The sequence below is a fragment of the Vigna unguiculata genome, chromosome 7 (genome assembly GCF_037176805.1).
Source record: "Vigna unguiculata cultivar grain cowpea cultivar isolate G323 ecotype 2 chromosome 7, ASM3717680v1, whole genome shotgun sequence".
Lineage (NCBI taxonomy): Eukaryota > Viridiplantae > Streptophyta > Magnoliopsida > Fabales > Fabaceae > Vigna > Vigna unguiculata.
This window is the reverse complement of record NC_140798.1, coordinates 45,788,629-45,803,489: the sequence shown is the minus strand read 5'-3', so window position 1 is coordinate 45,803,489 and position 14,861 is coordinate 45,788,629. Positions and strand designations below refer to the sequence as shown.

The 14,861-nt window shown below is 32.9% G+C and overlaps 2 protein-coding genes across 2 annotated transcripts; one reads left to right on the top strand and one right to left on the bottom strand.

The window, feature by feature from the left end:
* Nucleotides 1–5,185: 5,185 nt before the first annotated feature.
* On the top strand, nucleotides 5,186–8,092 carry LOC114191486 (glycosyltransferase BC10-like). Its single transcript, XM_028080673.2, has 2 exons — nucleotides 5,186–6,635; nucleotides 7,340–8,092. Exons 1-2 carry the CDS (start codon nucleotides 6,018–6,020, stop codon nucleotides 7,976–7,978), a joined length of 1,257 nt encoding a protein of 418 aa, XP_027936474.1. The 5' UTR covers nucleotides 5,186–6,017; the 3' UTR covers nucleotides 7,979–8,092.
* Nucleotides 8,093–8,560: 468 nt separating this feature from the next.
* On the bottom strand, nucleotides 8,561–11,579 carry LOC114191484 (leucine-rich repeat transmembrane protein kinase family protein). Its single transcript, XM_028080671.2, has 2 exons — nucleotides 10,037–11,579; nucleotides 8,561–9,334 (listed from the first exon to the last, which is right to left on the bottom strand). The coding sequence occupies exons 1-2, from the start codon at nucleotides 11,376–11,378 to the stop codon at nucleotides 8,673–8,675; spliced, it is 2,004 nt and encodes a 667-aa protein (XP_027936472.1). The 5' UTR covers nucleotides 11,379–11,579; the 3' UTR covers nucleotides 8,561–8,672.
* Between the last annotated feature and the right edge of the window lie 3,282 nt (nucleotides 11,580–14,861).

Sequence of the window (14,861 nt, the reverse complement as noted above, 5' to 3'; positions counted from 1 at the left end):
TGAACTCAATAATAATAGAATCAGTACTAAAATTTTCAGTTATATTTTTGTTTTCAATGTAAATAATCATATCATCGGCAACAAATTCATCCTCCATTTTATTTTGCAATCTTATTTTAATAATTTTCATTGTAGAAAATTATCTTTCTATTATAGTTGTAGAAACAAAAAGAGTTAAAATAAGACGAGACATATTAAAGAATCAATAATCAAGTAAATGTAATTGACTTCCTATTTTTGTCAAAGATTGATTTTTTCTATTTTCTTTCTCACGGTAGCTTCCATTTTATCACTTTTAAATAATTAATTTACTCTTTTATTTCTTCATCAATATACTTATGGCTTTTTTTTTAAAAAGACTAAAAGATAATTTATCATAATCTAAATAAAAATTGTGATACATAGTTAATAAAAGAAAAATAATGAAATACCAAATGAAACTAGTTATTAAAAAGCACTTAGTACATTATTTTTTCTTCTATATTTATAAAAATGAATATATCAAATACTCATAAGATAAAAAAAATTAAATTAATTATTAAACTAATATTTCACTATTAGTTGAGAAAAAAAGAATTAATTTTTTTCTTCAATAATAGAAGAAAGCATACAAAAAATGAGAGATGGCACAAAATAATTAATTTGTGTTCAACTTTTTTTTTCTTTATAAACAAAAAAAAAAACAACAAAACAAATAAAAGTCTAAAGTAGGTACAATGAGAAATTCAAAAAATAGTGAGAGAGAAAATAAAAAATATCTTAATAAATTTGTTTATTTTTTATTAAATTTAATTTTATGCTTTATTATTTATTAACATTAAATGTTATATTTTATAAAATAAATAAAAAGATACCTATTTTAATTTTTATCAATTTCCAATATATACTTTTATTATTTAAAAAATTTCAAAAAATCAAAATTCTTATATATAATTTAAAAAATAAAAAACAAAACAATTTTCATATAACATAAATAAAAAGAATTTCAAAAAAAATTGGGGGGGCCACGGCTCCCCTGTCCCTTCAATGGTCTGCCATTGTTTGTTCTGACAGCTCTAGTTAGAAGTCTAACATCGATTAGAGATAAGGCAATTTCATAGTATATAAATTGATGCAAATATCATCTTATAAGCCGATTTTGTGGAATTAAGTTAAATTTAAAGTTCAATTTTTAATATAATAACAAAGTCATAATTAGAAAACCTATTTTAGCGAGATTTCTATTTCTTGAACATTCACCCACTATCTCAAATCACCCTCGTTCAATTTTATAAATAATTTTAATTCAATAAAAAAATCTTAAAATTGTGAAATTTTATATCCAACTAAATGTATCGTACCATTCAAAATCAAACTGAGTTGGAGTGAGATGATCAAGGCATCCCTCGTTGAAAAAATTATACAGAACATTTTATATTTTATCTTTTTTTTTTCTATCTATATGAATAAATTATTGTAAATTTATATTTCTAAGGTTTGTCTTTTAATGGTTAATTTTGCTTTTACATATTTTATTATATTTTTAATTCTTTGAACATTTGATGTTTATTCATTCGAACGTTTTATTTGATCACTCAATTAATTTCACTGTGCTGCAATAATAATAATAATAATTATTATTATTACTATTACTTCATAATTTTCATCTTGTTAAATAATATTTATGTATAAATCATGATATTATGACTCTCATTCTTTATTTTTTTAATTTGATTTATGATAGATAATTAATTAATGCATCATTATTTTTTTTTTCTAAAAAAATCAATGATCTACGGTAAACCAAATCAACAAAAAATAAAAGATAAGAACCATAAAGTCTAAAATTGTTATGCACCTACTGTCGGGGTAGCAATGTTTTTCGGTTTTGTCACCTTATAATCACGATCAACCGGTTCTGTTTGGCATTAGTTATTTCTTTTAATTCATAAAAATTTATCACAAATGTCACGATCTTTAATCTGTTAAGTTAAATACTTTACGGTTTAATAATAGTTTTCAACTTCGTTCTTTTTTATGATAGAAGTATATATTAAATTGATTATGTAAAAAAATTCTGCCAATGACGTATAGTCATATATTATTATTCAACGCAATTTGTCAAATTATAAACAAACAATCTGTGAATTAAGTTATTGTAGCATCGTCTATGAACATTTGGCCACGAGATAAAAACAAGGAATATATTAAATTAGTTGAGAAATAATTGGTGGGAAGAAAGGGATTAACACATAACTTCGGTGGCAACGGATTCTCGTCGTGTCTTCAATACTTCTGACTAAAAAATGTTACGTTGAAAGCATCAGAATAATATGTTAATCTCAATCTCACCCTTTCGTTCTCTGGAATTTGAGAAAAAAAAAATTACATTTCCCTTTTTTGTTAAGTAAAATTGTAAATGTGTTTTTTGAAATAAGTTATGTAAAATACATCCTTAAAGTTCATTTTCTGTTTATGCATTAATTGAAATGCCAAAAATCTCAGTTAAACTGGTTTGAATGATTCTCCAAACTTACACTTAATTTATCTGTTTAGTTTCTACTTTCTCACCCTTTTCTTCGCCTTCTTGCCAGTGGTTTCTGAAAACTTTCTGATGGATAGGGATAAATCTAAATATAAGTATGTGAAAAAACAAATCTAGAATAAAAAAAGATTAAATTTTGCATCGATCACTATTTTCTACATAGTTTGGTCTTACTTTAAAAAAGAATAATTTAATATTTATATTTTTAAAGTGATTCAAATTGTTTCTTTGGTCAACTTAATCTTCATCTTTCACCTTTTTTATTTCTTTCTCTCCTTTCTCTACTCAAATGCATTTTTGTCCATTCTCTACCATACTTAACTTCTTCCTCCCTCCAACTTGCACCCACACCCAACCTCTTTTTTAACAAAAGTAATAACATAAAAAAAAAAAAACTCGTTTCTTGGATAAATAAAGAAAAAACAATCTTTTTGTTATCCTTTTTAGTGTTGACAAAAATAAAATCCAAAAAGGTTTATATATACAATGCAAGAGAAGTTAAGTTGGAACAACATTTCAAATAAGGTTTCAAAACAAAGTTTTGTTTTCTATTTTTGAGAGAAAGAAAGAAGAATCGAATAAAAGGGAAAGAGAAAAAGATGAGTTTGAGTATAAGTATTTGGTGGGGAAAGAAAGGAAATGAGAATAAGGTTGATGGAGTGCAGTGGATAATGGGGGGAAGAAAAAGAAAATTGAGGAGGAAAGTTTTCAATAAATTTGTAAGAAAAATCTTATATAATATAAAAAATTTAGTAGATTCTAAGAATTTTTGTTGGTAATAGATTTCTTTTGCAACTTTTACTTATATTTGTAAGAACATATTTTCGTTATGTTTTTTTAAATTACTAAGGCGTATATATGAATTACATATTTATTTAAGAATGTATATTAACACTTTATCCAAAGAATAATATCCTATTATTTCATGGATCTCCTCCAAAAAGTTGATTACTATATATATATATATATATATATATATATATATATATATATATATATATATATGTATATATTAATACATATAATTTTTAAACATAACTTGTCCTAGTTGAACTGAATAATTTCGCATAAATCAGTTGACATATGGTTGTGGTTATTTCAACTAGTTATTAAACTCTTATGGATAATAATATGTTTAAAAATATATAAATGTCAACTTTTATTTTATTTGGAAGAAACTAGTATACAATTCACACTTGACAATTTCTCTTCTTAAGATGTTTTGACATTAACAAACTCTCTCATATTTATCTTCACGTGAAAAATTATCTCTCACAAGAAAATTATTAGATGATTATTAAAGATTACGTATTATTTAAAAGTACTACTATATACGATATAGGCGTAAATTTGATGTTATCAAATTGGTATTAGATGTTAAATTAGGCTTAATTAAAGTCTAGTTTCCTAAGATGAGAATAGAGTTTGAACTATGGTGAACTATGGTGCTATATGCTATTATATTACTCTTTATTCTCAGGTTCCCATATTCTTATCATGGGAGAGAATGTTAGAAATTTTAACATTAATTAAATGAATGACCAAATTATACTATACAAATTTTTCATATCATAGGCCCTTTAAAACTCAAAAGATTAATGAAAGATTCTAAAAGTGTGGTTCTTATAACATCTTGTCATTTGAGCAAAATTTACAGAAAAAAGAAAAAGTCTTAAAAGTGATGAAACGTAATTTCTTATCACAATAAAAGTATTATTTAATTAGCTTAAACTTATATAAACTCACCTTATAAAAAATATTTATATATAATATGAGATATCCGCTTTAGATGTCTGCTTTAGAACATAGAATTTAGTCATCATTTGTATATAAGGAGTTCTATCATGGATTTATCTTTAAAAGACGTCTTAAAAGATGGAAGGAGATTAAAATATTTAAACTGCGCTGGACTTTGACTTCTAAGAGATGTAAGACTTATTGACTTATTAGATGTTTCGGAATACAAACAAATATAACTTAAAAATTTGTAAATGAAAACTTTATAGTTGACAATTAATTTTTTTAAGATAACATTTTTTTGCATTTTTTCTATCGTATTTTTTTTCTCTAAATGAGTAATTATAATTTTGAATGTATTTATCTTTTATTTTTGTACACTTTGTTTTATTTTCCTTTTTTTTTTTCAACTGAAAACAGAGTTACAATCTCACCCACCTCTCTTTCATAGGTTCAAAAAGTAAGGTCTTCTCCTCAACCCATTTTACACGGTTCAACTTATCTATGCACGACATGCGTTGTCCCATTCTATTATTAGCATTGCCACCCACATTGACTTTTCTTATAACCTTTTCAGAAACTACACTTTCACACCCTTTGGAAAAACCCACACCGCTTAACAACTCTACCCTAACAACACTATTATGAACAAGTACCAATATACAAGAGTCATCAAATTTTATTTGACAACAATTTTTTTCAAAAACACAAATTCACACGCGTCTAATATAACTACAATTCTATTAATGCTCATTTCTTGCATTATTCTCAGCATATCGTTTTTGATTATTGGATTGAATTTTAGTTTTGTGGAAGAAATTATTCAAGATGCTCCCATCTTCCACGAGACCTCTCTTCTGAATATAAAACACTTTTTTATTTGTTTTACGAAAAGTTCCACAGAAATGGAATGGTCGAAACTTCAGTGACCAAACACGTAAGAAAAGGAGGTGTTGAAAAATATGTAGTTGGCGGCTACATAACATAACCCTAACCAGGTCTTCGTCGTAACATACGTTTTGAGAGAAAGAAAACGTCTTTGTCGTTTCAGCATTGCACACTGTACCAGCAACAGGCGGCACCAATTAACGACAACAGAATCTGCATTTTCCTTGTAAACTTCAACGCGTTATTTAATGATTTCCTACTTCCAATCACCCACATGTAATATATTTATTGGTTTCTTGTAACGAATTTGTATATAATTAATCTTCGACGGGTTTCCTAAACCCGCCATAACTGTTTCTGGATTTTTCAACTTCAGCTTTTATTCAAAGCTGTTACTATTCTAGGAGAGCATAAAAAATAAAGGAATATACTCATCATAATAAGTGACCATCGAGGACAACATAGCAGAAAAAGTCACCTATTCCAAGCCATCGACTCCTGTTTTGAAGGGTCTGTTTGTGCCATAAATTGAGCAAAGGGATAGCTTTTCTTCTGCCTTTCTTGATCTCTCTCCACTTCCAGGGCTTTCTTTCTCTTTCACCCCTTTTCATTTTCTTTCTTTAAGCTTCCATCGATTTTTAAGTCTCAAACTAGGTAAACCTTATATATAGAAAACACTTTCATTTGATCTTTTATCGAGATATTTTAATCAGAAGATTAGTTCGTTGCTGATACAGTTGAGTTGAGTGTTTCATCAAGTAACGTATTTCTTATTGCTTCTTCTTTACAAGATTTTAACTTTGGCACCCATCGTATATACCCATATAGCAGAGTCATCAAGGAATTTGGTGTTTTTGTCCCCTGGAGAATGAAGGGCCAAAATAATCAATACCCCTTAAACTCTGTTTCCAAGTTTTTCAATGCTCAATTTCACTTTGTTCGGTTCCTCGCCTATATCGTTATTCTGGGCTTTGGTATAACCATTGGGGTTATCTTCAGTTTCTATCTAAGAAACTGCAACTTTAGTCTACAATTCACGCAGTTGTCACTCTCTTCCTTTCCGCGAACACAAATCCTGCCAACACCAACAACAAAACCAGAAATATCTAATCAAACTCAAATTCACACACTGATTCAAACTCAAACAGAAATCCAAACAGAAACTCGAGCTGAAATTCAAACTGAGAGTGTTCATGTAGGATTGAAGGATTTCCTTCAGCCTCCGCAAGTCGTGCATGATATGGACGATGAGGAATTGCTTTGGAGAGCTTCAATGACAGCAAAGATCCCTGATTACCCATTTGACCGTGTTCCGAAGGTTGCCTTCATGTTCTTGACAAGGGGTCCTCTGTTTTTGGCACCTTTGTGGGAGAAATTCTTCGAAGGGCATGAAGGTTTGTACTCAATTTACGTGCACTCCAATCCATCCTACAATGGATCACAACCGGAGAGTCCTGTATTTGAAGGTCGGAGAATTCCCAGTAAGGTCAGTTGGTTTCTTATCCAGTTCCCTGTTACATTTACTATTGGTTTATTGTCAATTATGGAAATGACTATTCTTTGTGTGGGTGGGATCATTAACGTAGTCAACGACAAATATATCATCTACTGAGAACCTATAGCTACCTAATTGGAATGCATCATACAATATGCAAATTTTTGTTACCAAAAAAAAAAGTTCATACCCTATGACTGTATTTGTATTCTCTGTTGCAGGTGTCTTGTTATATTCTTATACTTGTAGCTAGCTATGCAATTGTTTAATGGTAAGAACAATTAAAAAAACCAATAGAGGGAAATGTGGAGAAGAAAATAGAACAGAAGAAAACTGGTTACAGCTAGCTGCTACTGGTTTAGGGAAACATTTCTAAATTAGCAAACCCCAATTGATAAAAGGACAATGATATCTACTACCTTTTAGTGTAAATTGTACACCATGTCAAGTCTTTACAAATTGATTCATTTGTCTTATCAGAAAGTAGTACTCATATTTTGTGTGGATCATTTATTACAGCCATAATTTCTTGTGTATAAAAATAAAGTAAAACGAATCTTAGTCCTCACATGATAGGGTACTACAGGTTTTAATTTTATTTCCATTATCTAGTTCCAATACCGACAATTTGCTTCAATTTAGAAAGAAACATTGGTTCTTTCATTATCTCATTATCTGCTATTATCATAATGCAGGAAGTGGAATGGGGCAATGTGAACATGATTGAAGCTGAACGTCGCTTGCTGGCCAATGCACTTCTTGATATCTCAAACCAACGCTTTGTACTGCTGTCAGAATCATGCATACCACTCTTCAATTTCTCAACCATCTACACTTACTTGATGAACTCTACCGAAAACTATGTCATGGCTTTTGATGATCCAAGTTCGGTTGGGCGAGGCCGATATAATATCCAGATGTTGCCCGACATCTCCCTCAACCAATGGAGAAAAGGGTCCCAATGGTTTGAAATGGACAGAGAGCTTGCACTAGAAGTAGTATCTGACAGAAAATATTTCCCAGTTTTTCAAGACTACTGCAAAGGTTCATGTTACGCAGATGAACATTACTTGCCAACGTATGTGAGCATCAAGTTTTGGGAGGGGAATTCTAACAGGAGTTTGACTTGGGTTGATTGGTCAAAGGGTGGTCCACACCCAGCTAAATTTCTGAGGTCGGAGATTACTGTGAAGTTCCTAGAGAGTTTAAGGAATCACAAATGCAAGTATAATAACGGAGATAGCATCAATGTCTGTTTTCTGTTTGCTAGGAAATTTGCACCTAGTACTGTGTCAAAGCTCACGAAGATTGCACCCATGGTAATGCATTTCTAATACTACCATAGGTACACAAACACAGGTTACCATTATGACCATTCATTCATTCTTTTTATCTTGTAAGTTTGTAGACTTGTTTAATCAAATACAGTGAGTTTTCCATTGGTTCCATACATCTGTCAATGATAATTGGATGTTTCAAAAATGGTGACAAAGTCGAAGAAATACAAAACCATTAAAAGATAATACACCTATTATATTAGACATAAAAAATAAGGTAAGTGTGAAAGCACAAAAGAAAGAGCGAAACAAAATAATTTGGATACCTCCCTATTCCTTGACGGTCAAAAAAGACAACAAATGTTAATAATCAGTTAAATTTCGCTAATCAAACCAGGCATGCTTTACTTTTGAAACCCTTCTCATTACACAGTCCACGTCAACCATTATTGCACTGACCCAACAATGAGGTTCTTCACCCACATACCCCAAAACATATATTTGCCCTTTACCTCTCATTTTAGAGCTCTATTATGTTTAATAATTCATACAAACGCGTCATTAATTTCACGCAGCTTTAATTAGCGGAAAACCTCGAAACCAAAATCAATCTTGGCATTTAGGAAACTGGGCAAGGACTAGCACCAAACCAATACGAGATTAAAAATAATTAGGAAAACAAAACCCTCAATAATCTGATTTACAATACTACCACCATCCACACAACCTAGTTAGCACTCAGTCCCTTATTTCACTGACTTGTTCCACACGCATCTTCAGACAAGGAAGGTGACTCGGAAACAGAATCCGTCGAGTCATGACACGGCGACACCTCGACCCCACGCAACTCCTCAATCATCTTCACGACGTGGCTCATCCTGGGCCGTTGATCAGGGGCTGCCGCGGTACACGTCATCGCAATCTGAAGCAGCCCCACCATCTCCTCCTCTATATCCTTATACCTCATCAGCTCCAGATCAAACACTTCAGCCGTCCATTCCTCTCTCACCACTGACTGGACCCACCTCGGCAGGTCCACCACGCCACCGTAAGCACTGCCGGCACTCTCCACCACGGAGGGGCATTTCCCTGTCAGAATCTCGAGCAGGAGCACACCGAAAGAGTACACGTCAGACTTCTGGGTCTGTTTTCGACCATCCGATGCCTCCGGCGCGCGATAGCCGTTGGGCCTCCCACCCAATGGGCCTGGGCCCGCGAAAACCGAGAGCCCAAAATCAGACACGTGCGCGTTGCCCTGCTTGTCGAGTAAGACGTTGGTGGATTTGATGTTACCGTGGGTGAGTCTAAGGGACTTGCACGAGTTATGAATGAAAGCCACGCCTCTCGCCGCTCCCGCTGCTATTTTCAGCCTCGTGGTCCAGTCCAGTGGGGTTCGTCCGGGTCCTCGGTTCCCTGTCGGAAGCACACCAATTCGACCATCAGGTTCCATTTAATTACACATTTGCCACTACATATATAACTTTCAATTTCCTGATGCAAACACCTACTATGCACTTTTTCGACATTCAACTGCCAAAAGATAAAGCTAAAGGCCAAATGTTGCAGGAAAAGAACATAAAGCACTATACTTCTCCTATTCTTTAATTTTTTTATTATTGAAAAGCAGTCCAAGACAAAGAAAAATCAGTCTGCATGGTACAATACATTGTCCCGATTCCCAGGGGTTTATGATTGTGATTTGTACAGCAACTGTTCAGTTAACAGTTCCTTTATCTACAATTGCTGGAAACAATGTATTAAAAAATTACTACAGCGTTGCGAGGAGGGAGAAGGAAGGAATCATCATAAAGAGAACCCACCCAATGCACATGGTTCATGATCAAAATTTGAAGGAGACTCTAAGTGGACCCCCCAGTGAAACCAACTACATCTAACCTACATAGAGGGTAACCTATGGGTATGGTGCTGGCTGCAACGAAAATTAATTTCAAAGCAGTTAACCCACTCTTGAGCTGAGGAGCAGCTAAAGAACAAAAAAAATGTAAAACTTTGTTTTATTTCATTCATGTGGCCTATGACATACAAACAGACAAACAGAAACAGTCATGAAGGTGGAAATGGAAAAACGAAATGACGTAGGTAGGTTAGAGGTACCGTGAAGGAGCCAGAACAAGGTGGCATTGGGCATGTAATCATAGACCAGCAACTTCTCCTCGCGCGCAAAATAGTAAGCTCTCAAACTAACGACATTTGGATGCCTTAACCTTCCCAACACCTCCATGTGTTGCTCGAATTCCCTCTTCCCTGTAATCTGCGCGTCCTTCAGTCTCTTCACCGCAACCACGTTCCCATCATCGAGCACTGCCTTGTACGCGGTGCCAAACCCTCCCTTTCCAAGCATTTCCGCAGATGCTCGCAGCAAGTCCTCAAGTTCAAACCTTTTCTCACCCTCGAAGAACACCATGCGACCCCTCTCAAACCCTCCCTGAGCAGGGTACGGACTTGACGAATACACAATCTTCTCACTCTCAAAAAGCTTCGTTCCCTTCCCCTCTTTTAACTTGTAGTTTCTCCAGAAGTAACAATACAAAAGCAAAGACACTATTGCAAGAACCAAAACATCACCAACTATAATAGCTATAAGCGCCACCGGGCTTATTTTAGAAGCACCCTTCTCGTGGCTTTTACTACTTGACGTTGGTGTTGACGTTTTTGGCATTGAGCTTGGTGAAGATGATACGGTGGTTGTTGGGTTGTTATCGTTATGTGGTAACAACGGCGAAGCAATGGCGCCTTCTGATCCGGGTTTGGTTGGGTCGGATGCGCATTTTTTTACTGGGGCACCGCAGAGAAACGGGTTTTGCCCGAACGATGATTCGGGGAAACTTGATAATGGTTTGGGTATCTCGCCGGAGAGGCGGTTACCGGAGACGTTGAATTCTTGGAGGTCGGGGAGGTTGAAGTCAGGAATGTGGCCGGAGAACTTGTTCCCGTCGAGGCGGAGAGTTAGGAGGTGGGTCAAGTGAGAGACCGTCGCCGGAATCTCGCCGGAGAAGTTGTTGCTGGACAGATCGAGTCGGTAGAGGCGAAAGAGCGACGTGACGGTCCCCGGAAACTCGCCGGAGAAGGCGTTGCGAGACAGGAACAGGAGTTTGAGTGCAGTGAGGTTGGAGAGGTCGGGAACGGGACCGGAGAAACGGTTTCCTTTGAGACTGAGAACTCGGAGCTGAGTTAGTGAGGTCAAGGGATGAATGGAGCCTTGGAGGTCGAGGTTTTCGAGAACGAGTCGCGAGACACGGTCGCCAATGCACGACACGCCGCTCCAGGAACAGGGGCTGGTGCTGCTGGTGTTCCATGTTGTGAGCTTCTGGGAAGTGTCTGAAGCGGTTTTGAAGGCCACGAGAGCGTCGAAATCTGGGTTATTGGAACCTTGAACCGTGAGAAGAAGAAAATGAAAAACCAGAAAAGGAGCAAGGTGAGAGAGTGTCGCTGCCATTGTTACTCTCGCAGAGAGAGAGAGAGAGAGAGAGAGAGAGGAGCGAGCGAAGAGTGTTTGAGTCTGTGCCTATGTAAATGGTTGGTGTTAAATGTGGAATTAATGTGAAAATGAAAGGGCTTAACGGTAATAATTTGGTGGAGTTATTGTTATGGAGAGAGAGGGATTAATTGCAATGAGCGTATCGTGTTAATGCAATGCGTGGTTTTGGTGGTTTGGGAGTACTGACACATCGTTCTGCCTCAAAAGACTATACTAATATGCAACTTTTTGCTGTTACGTTCAACTGAAAGACCACTCTGTCCTTCCTGTCCTCAAATGTTTATCACCAATAATGGATTGTGTTATTGGTTAGTAGTGGTACTAATCTTTTATTATTTTCTAATACGTTTGATGGAGACTTCATCATTTATTACTCAAGTTTATATCCACCCTTCACGGTACCACATCCCTAATTCGTGACGAATACAGTTGCTAATTGCGGGGATTTATTTTGTGCGTGTATACAGGGTAATAGGTATTTTAATATTGGGTGGAAATATTATATTATTCATATATCATAAAAAAATTTAAAATTAAATTTATATTTCATTAAGTTAAAATTTTAATTAATATTAAATTTTAATTTATGTTTTATTAAATATAATTTAAATTATATTTAATTTTACATTTTTAATGATTTTATTTAAACTTAATTTTAAATATTTATAAAATATGTTTTTTTAAATATTTGTCGATATTTACGGATATTCGCAAGTTTATTATCATGACTATCAGAAAGTAACTATTTTAATATCTTTATATAAACGTATTGGATGTGAGTATTATATTATTTGTATTTATGGATATTCGTTAATTATAAAAAGTTAAAATTAAAATTAAAATTATATTTTATTAAATTAAAAATTGAATTAAAATTATATTTGATTTTGCATTTTTTATAATTTTATTTAAACTTAATTTTAGATATTTATAAAATATGTTTTTTTTAAATATTTGTGAATATCTATATGTATCCATGAGTTTTAAAATATCTGTGAATATTTTTTAAACGGGTATCCATACGAATATCAAGACGGATAGCGGATAAATTTTTTTGTCGTAGGTCGAGTTACAGATAAACACTATCTGTGTTCAATCCGATCTATTATCATCCTTAACCACGTCTAAGAATAGTTTGAAAGTTTTTTTTTTTTAATTTATGCATAGTTATTAATATACTTCGATTATACCATATTAACATGCTGTGATTATAAAATGAGTTCATATTACTAGGTACAAAATGAGTTCATATTACTAGGTACAGTTAGGAAAACATTTTAGGTTTATTATCTTGGGTCTTTTTCTTTTTTCATTTCGATCGAAAATTGTCTTTCTATGTTTTAGTTTATTCTTATATTTTTATTTGTACTTTTTTTGTACTTATACACGTATAGTATTTAGTGAAATGTTGATACTCTCATGCAATAGTGCATCACATTAGTATACGTGTGTTGGTGTGACATTGTGGTAAAGTGTCACGTTTGTATTTTTATTAATTGTGACATGTTAAGACAACAAAGAAATAAAACCACACTATTCAAATTAGAGTTATTAAAACAGATAATTCGGTCCGACCCGACTCAATCCATCATGAGTTGATGATTTAGTGAGTCAATCCAACCTAGTTCACTTTTTAGCGAGCAAAAAAAATTCGAACCCGATCTAACTCACTACGGGTTGGCGAATTAAACGGGTTGGCTCACGGGTTCACTTAATTTAAAAAAATACAATTTTTTTTTACTTTTTTTCATTCAAAACTAAATTATAGTTATAATTAAAATCTAAATAAACTTTAATACAGTCCAACTACAAACCAAAATAAAAAAAATACAAATTATTGATGTGTTGGCTAAAAAAACTAACATAACCCAAATATAAAGCCCAACTTAATAAAAAACACTTGTATGATCCTTTTATCTACGGGTTGGTGAGCCAACCCGACTCACCACGGGTTCAACCCGGATGAGCCGGGTTCTAAATGAACCAAGTCAAAAATAAACCCGTATTGAAATTTGTAAAAAAATTTCAACGCAACCCAATCCAAATCTATAGTGAGTCGGATTGACTCGCGAATTGTAATCCATTTTTACGTCACTAATTCAAATTATAATAATAAAATTCGTGTAAAAGTGACAAGTTAATATTTTGTTGATTTAATTTGAAGAAATGAATGGAGTGGCAGAAGATAAATCTGGGATCCAAGAGTAAGTTGAATTATAGTATAATAGATGGTAATGAGCTTCACATTTTGGTTTTGGAGTTACTTGCACGTGTTGGCCCATCTCAATGAAGCATTAAATACTTCTCTTTCTGCAATTCTTCAGCGTTTTCTTCTTCTCAGTCCTTTCTCCGTCAAAATCTTCTTCATATTTTTTTTGCCCCTCCATGGGGAACTTCACTTTTTTTTATATTGCATAGCTTTGCATCGAGAAATGAAGAGTGGAGGATCAAAAACGGAGTTCAAATGGTATAAATAAAGGTCAATATGACAGAGACAGATCTTGGATTCAGCTGCGAAACACTTATTTATTTAATCTTCTGAACTAATACTCAATTATTCATTTTTTATTGCTAATTGGTAGAAGAATTGTTCAGAACTGAGGTGATCTGTGAGAAGCTACCTCTCTCTGTAATCCGTACTAGAACCTGCTACTGACACCCATGGCTTACTCTATCATGCCAAATTAATAAAAAATACGTTTCTAATGTACATTTCACATGACCAATCGATTAAAATTTAAAACAGTATTATTTAAATAATTCTCTCTAAATTTAAGGAACCTTTATATGTATAACTTATATTAACACAACATTTTTGTTTATAAATAATTATTATACCCAATTTTCATCGGAGATGTTCTCACACGTTTCGTACCATTTAATTTGTGTTTAGAATACTTGAAATAACTTTAAAAATAAAAGTGAAAGAGATATAAGATAGTTAAAAGTGATATTGTTTATCTGAAATGAGACAGAGCAGGAAAAAATGGAAAATTTAGGTGATTACGTATTTAATAGAAAAGAAAAGAAAATTCTTTATGTATGACTGTTATATTCATGGATTTTATTTTAATTTTTGTGTATAACTATCACATGTTTAAATTATTTACATAATAAAATATGTAAGAATGATAATATGATGATTGCACTCGATCTGTTAATAAATAAGTATTAAAATATTTATTATCTATAAGTAATAAATACTTATAGTATTTTATGAGTATTGTATCGTTAAAATACACCTGATATAAAGATAAATATTTTTGTTATCCTCGATATACCGTTATAAAATACACTGATTTTAGATATTAAAAAGTTTTAATATATTTTAAATTGTTAAAATTTATATATTTTGAAATGTAAACCACCCTAAAATAGAAAATACAAATTAGTAAAGACACAAAACCACTTTGGAAAGAAGTCTTGGAAGGAAGCAAGACT

Bases quoted from the DNA above. Each gene is read 5' to 3' on its own strand.
- LOC114191484 (XM_028080671.2), bottom strand. From the start codon at position 11,378: ATGGCAGCGACACTCTCTCACCTTGCTCCTTTTCTGGTTTTTCATTTT. The intron at 9,335-10,036 runs GTACCTCTAACC...TGCTTCCGACAG, and splicing joins CTTGTTCTGGCTCCTTCACG to GGAACCGAGGACCCGGACGA.
- LOC114191486 (XM_028080673.2), top strand. From the start codon at position 6,018: ATGAAGGGCCAAAATAATCAATACCCCTTAAACTCTGTTTCCAAGTTT. The intron at 6,636-7,339 runs GTCAGTTGGTTT...ATCATAATGCAG, and splicing joins GTCGGAGAATTCCCAGTAAG to GAAGTGGAATGGGGCAATGT.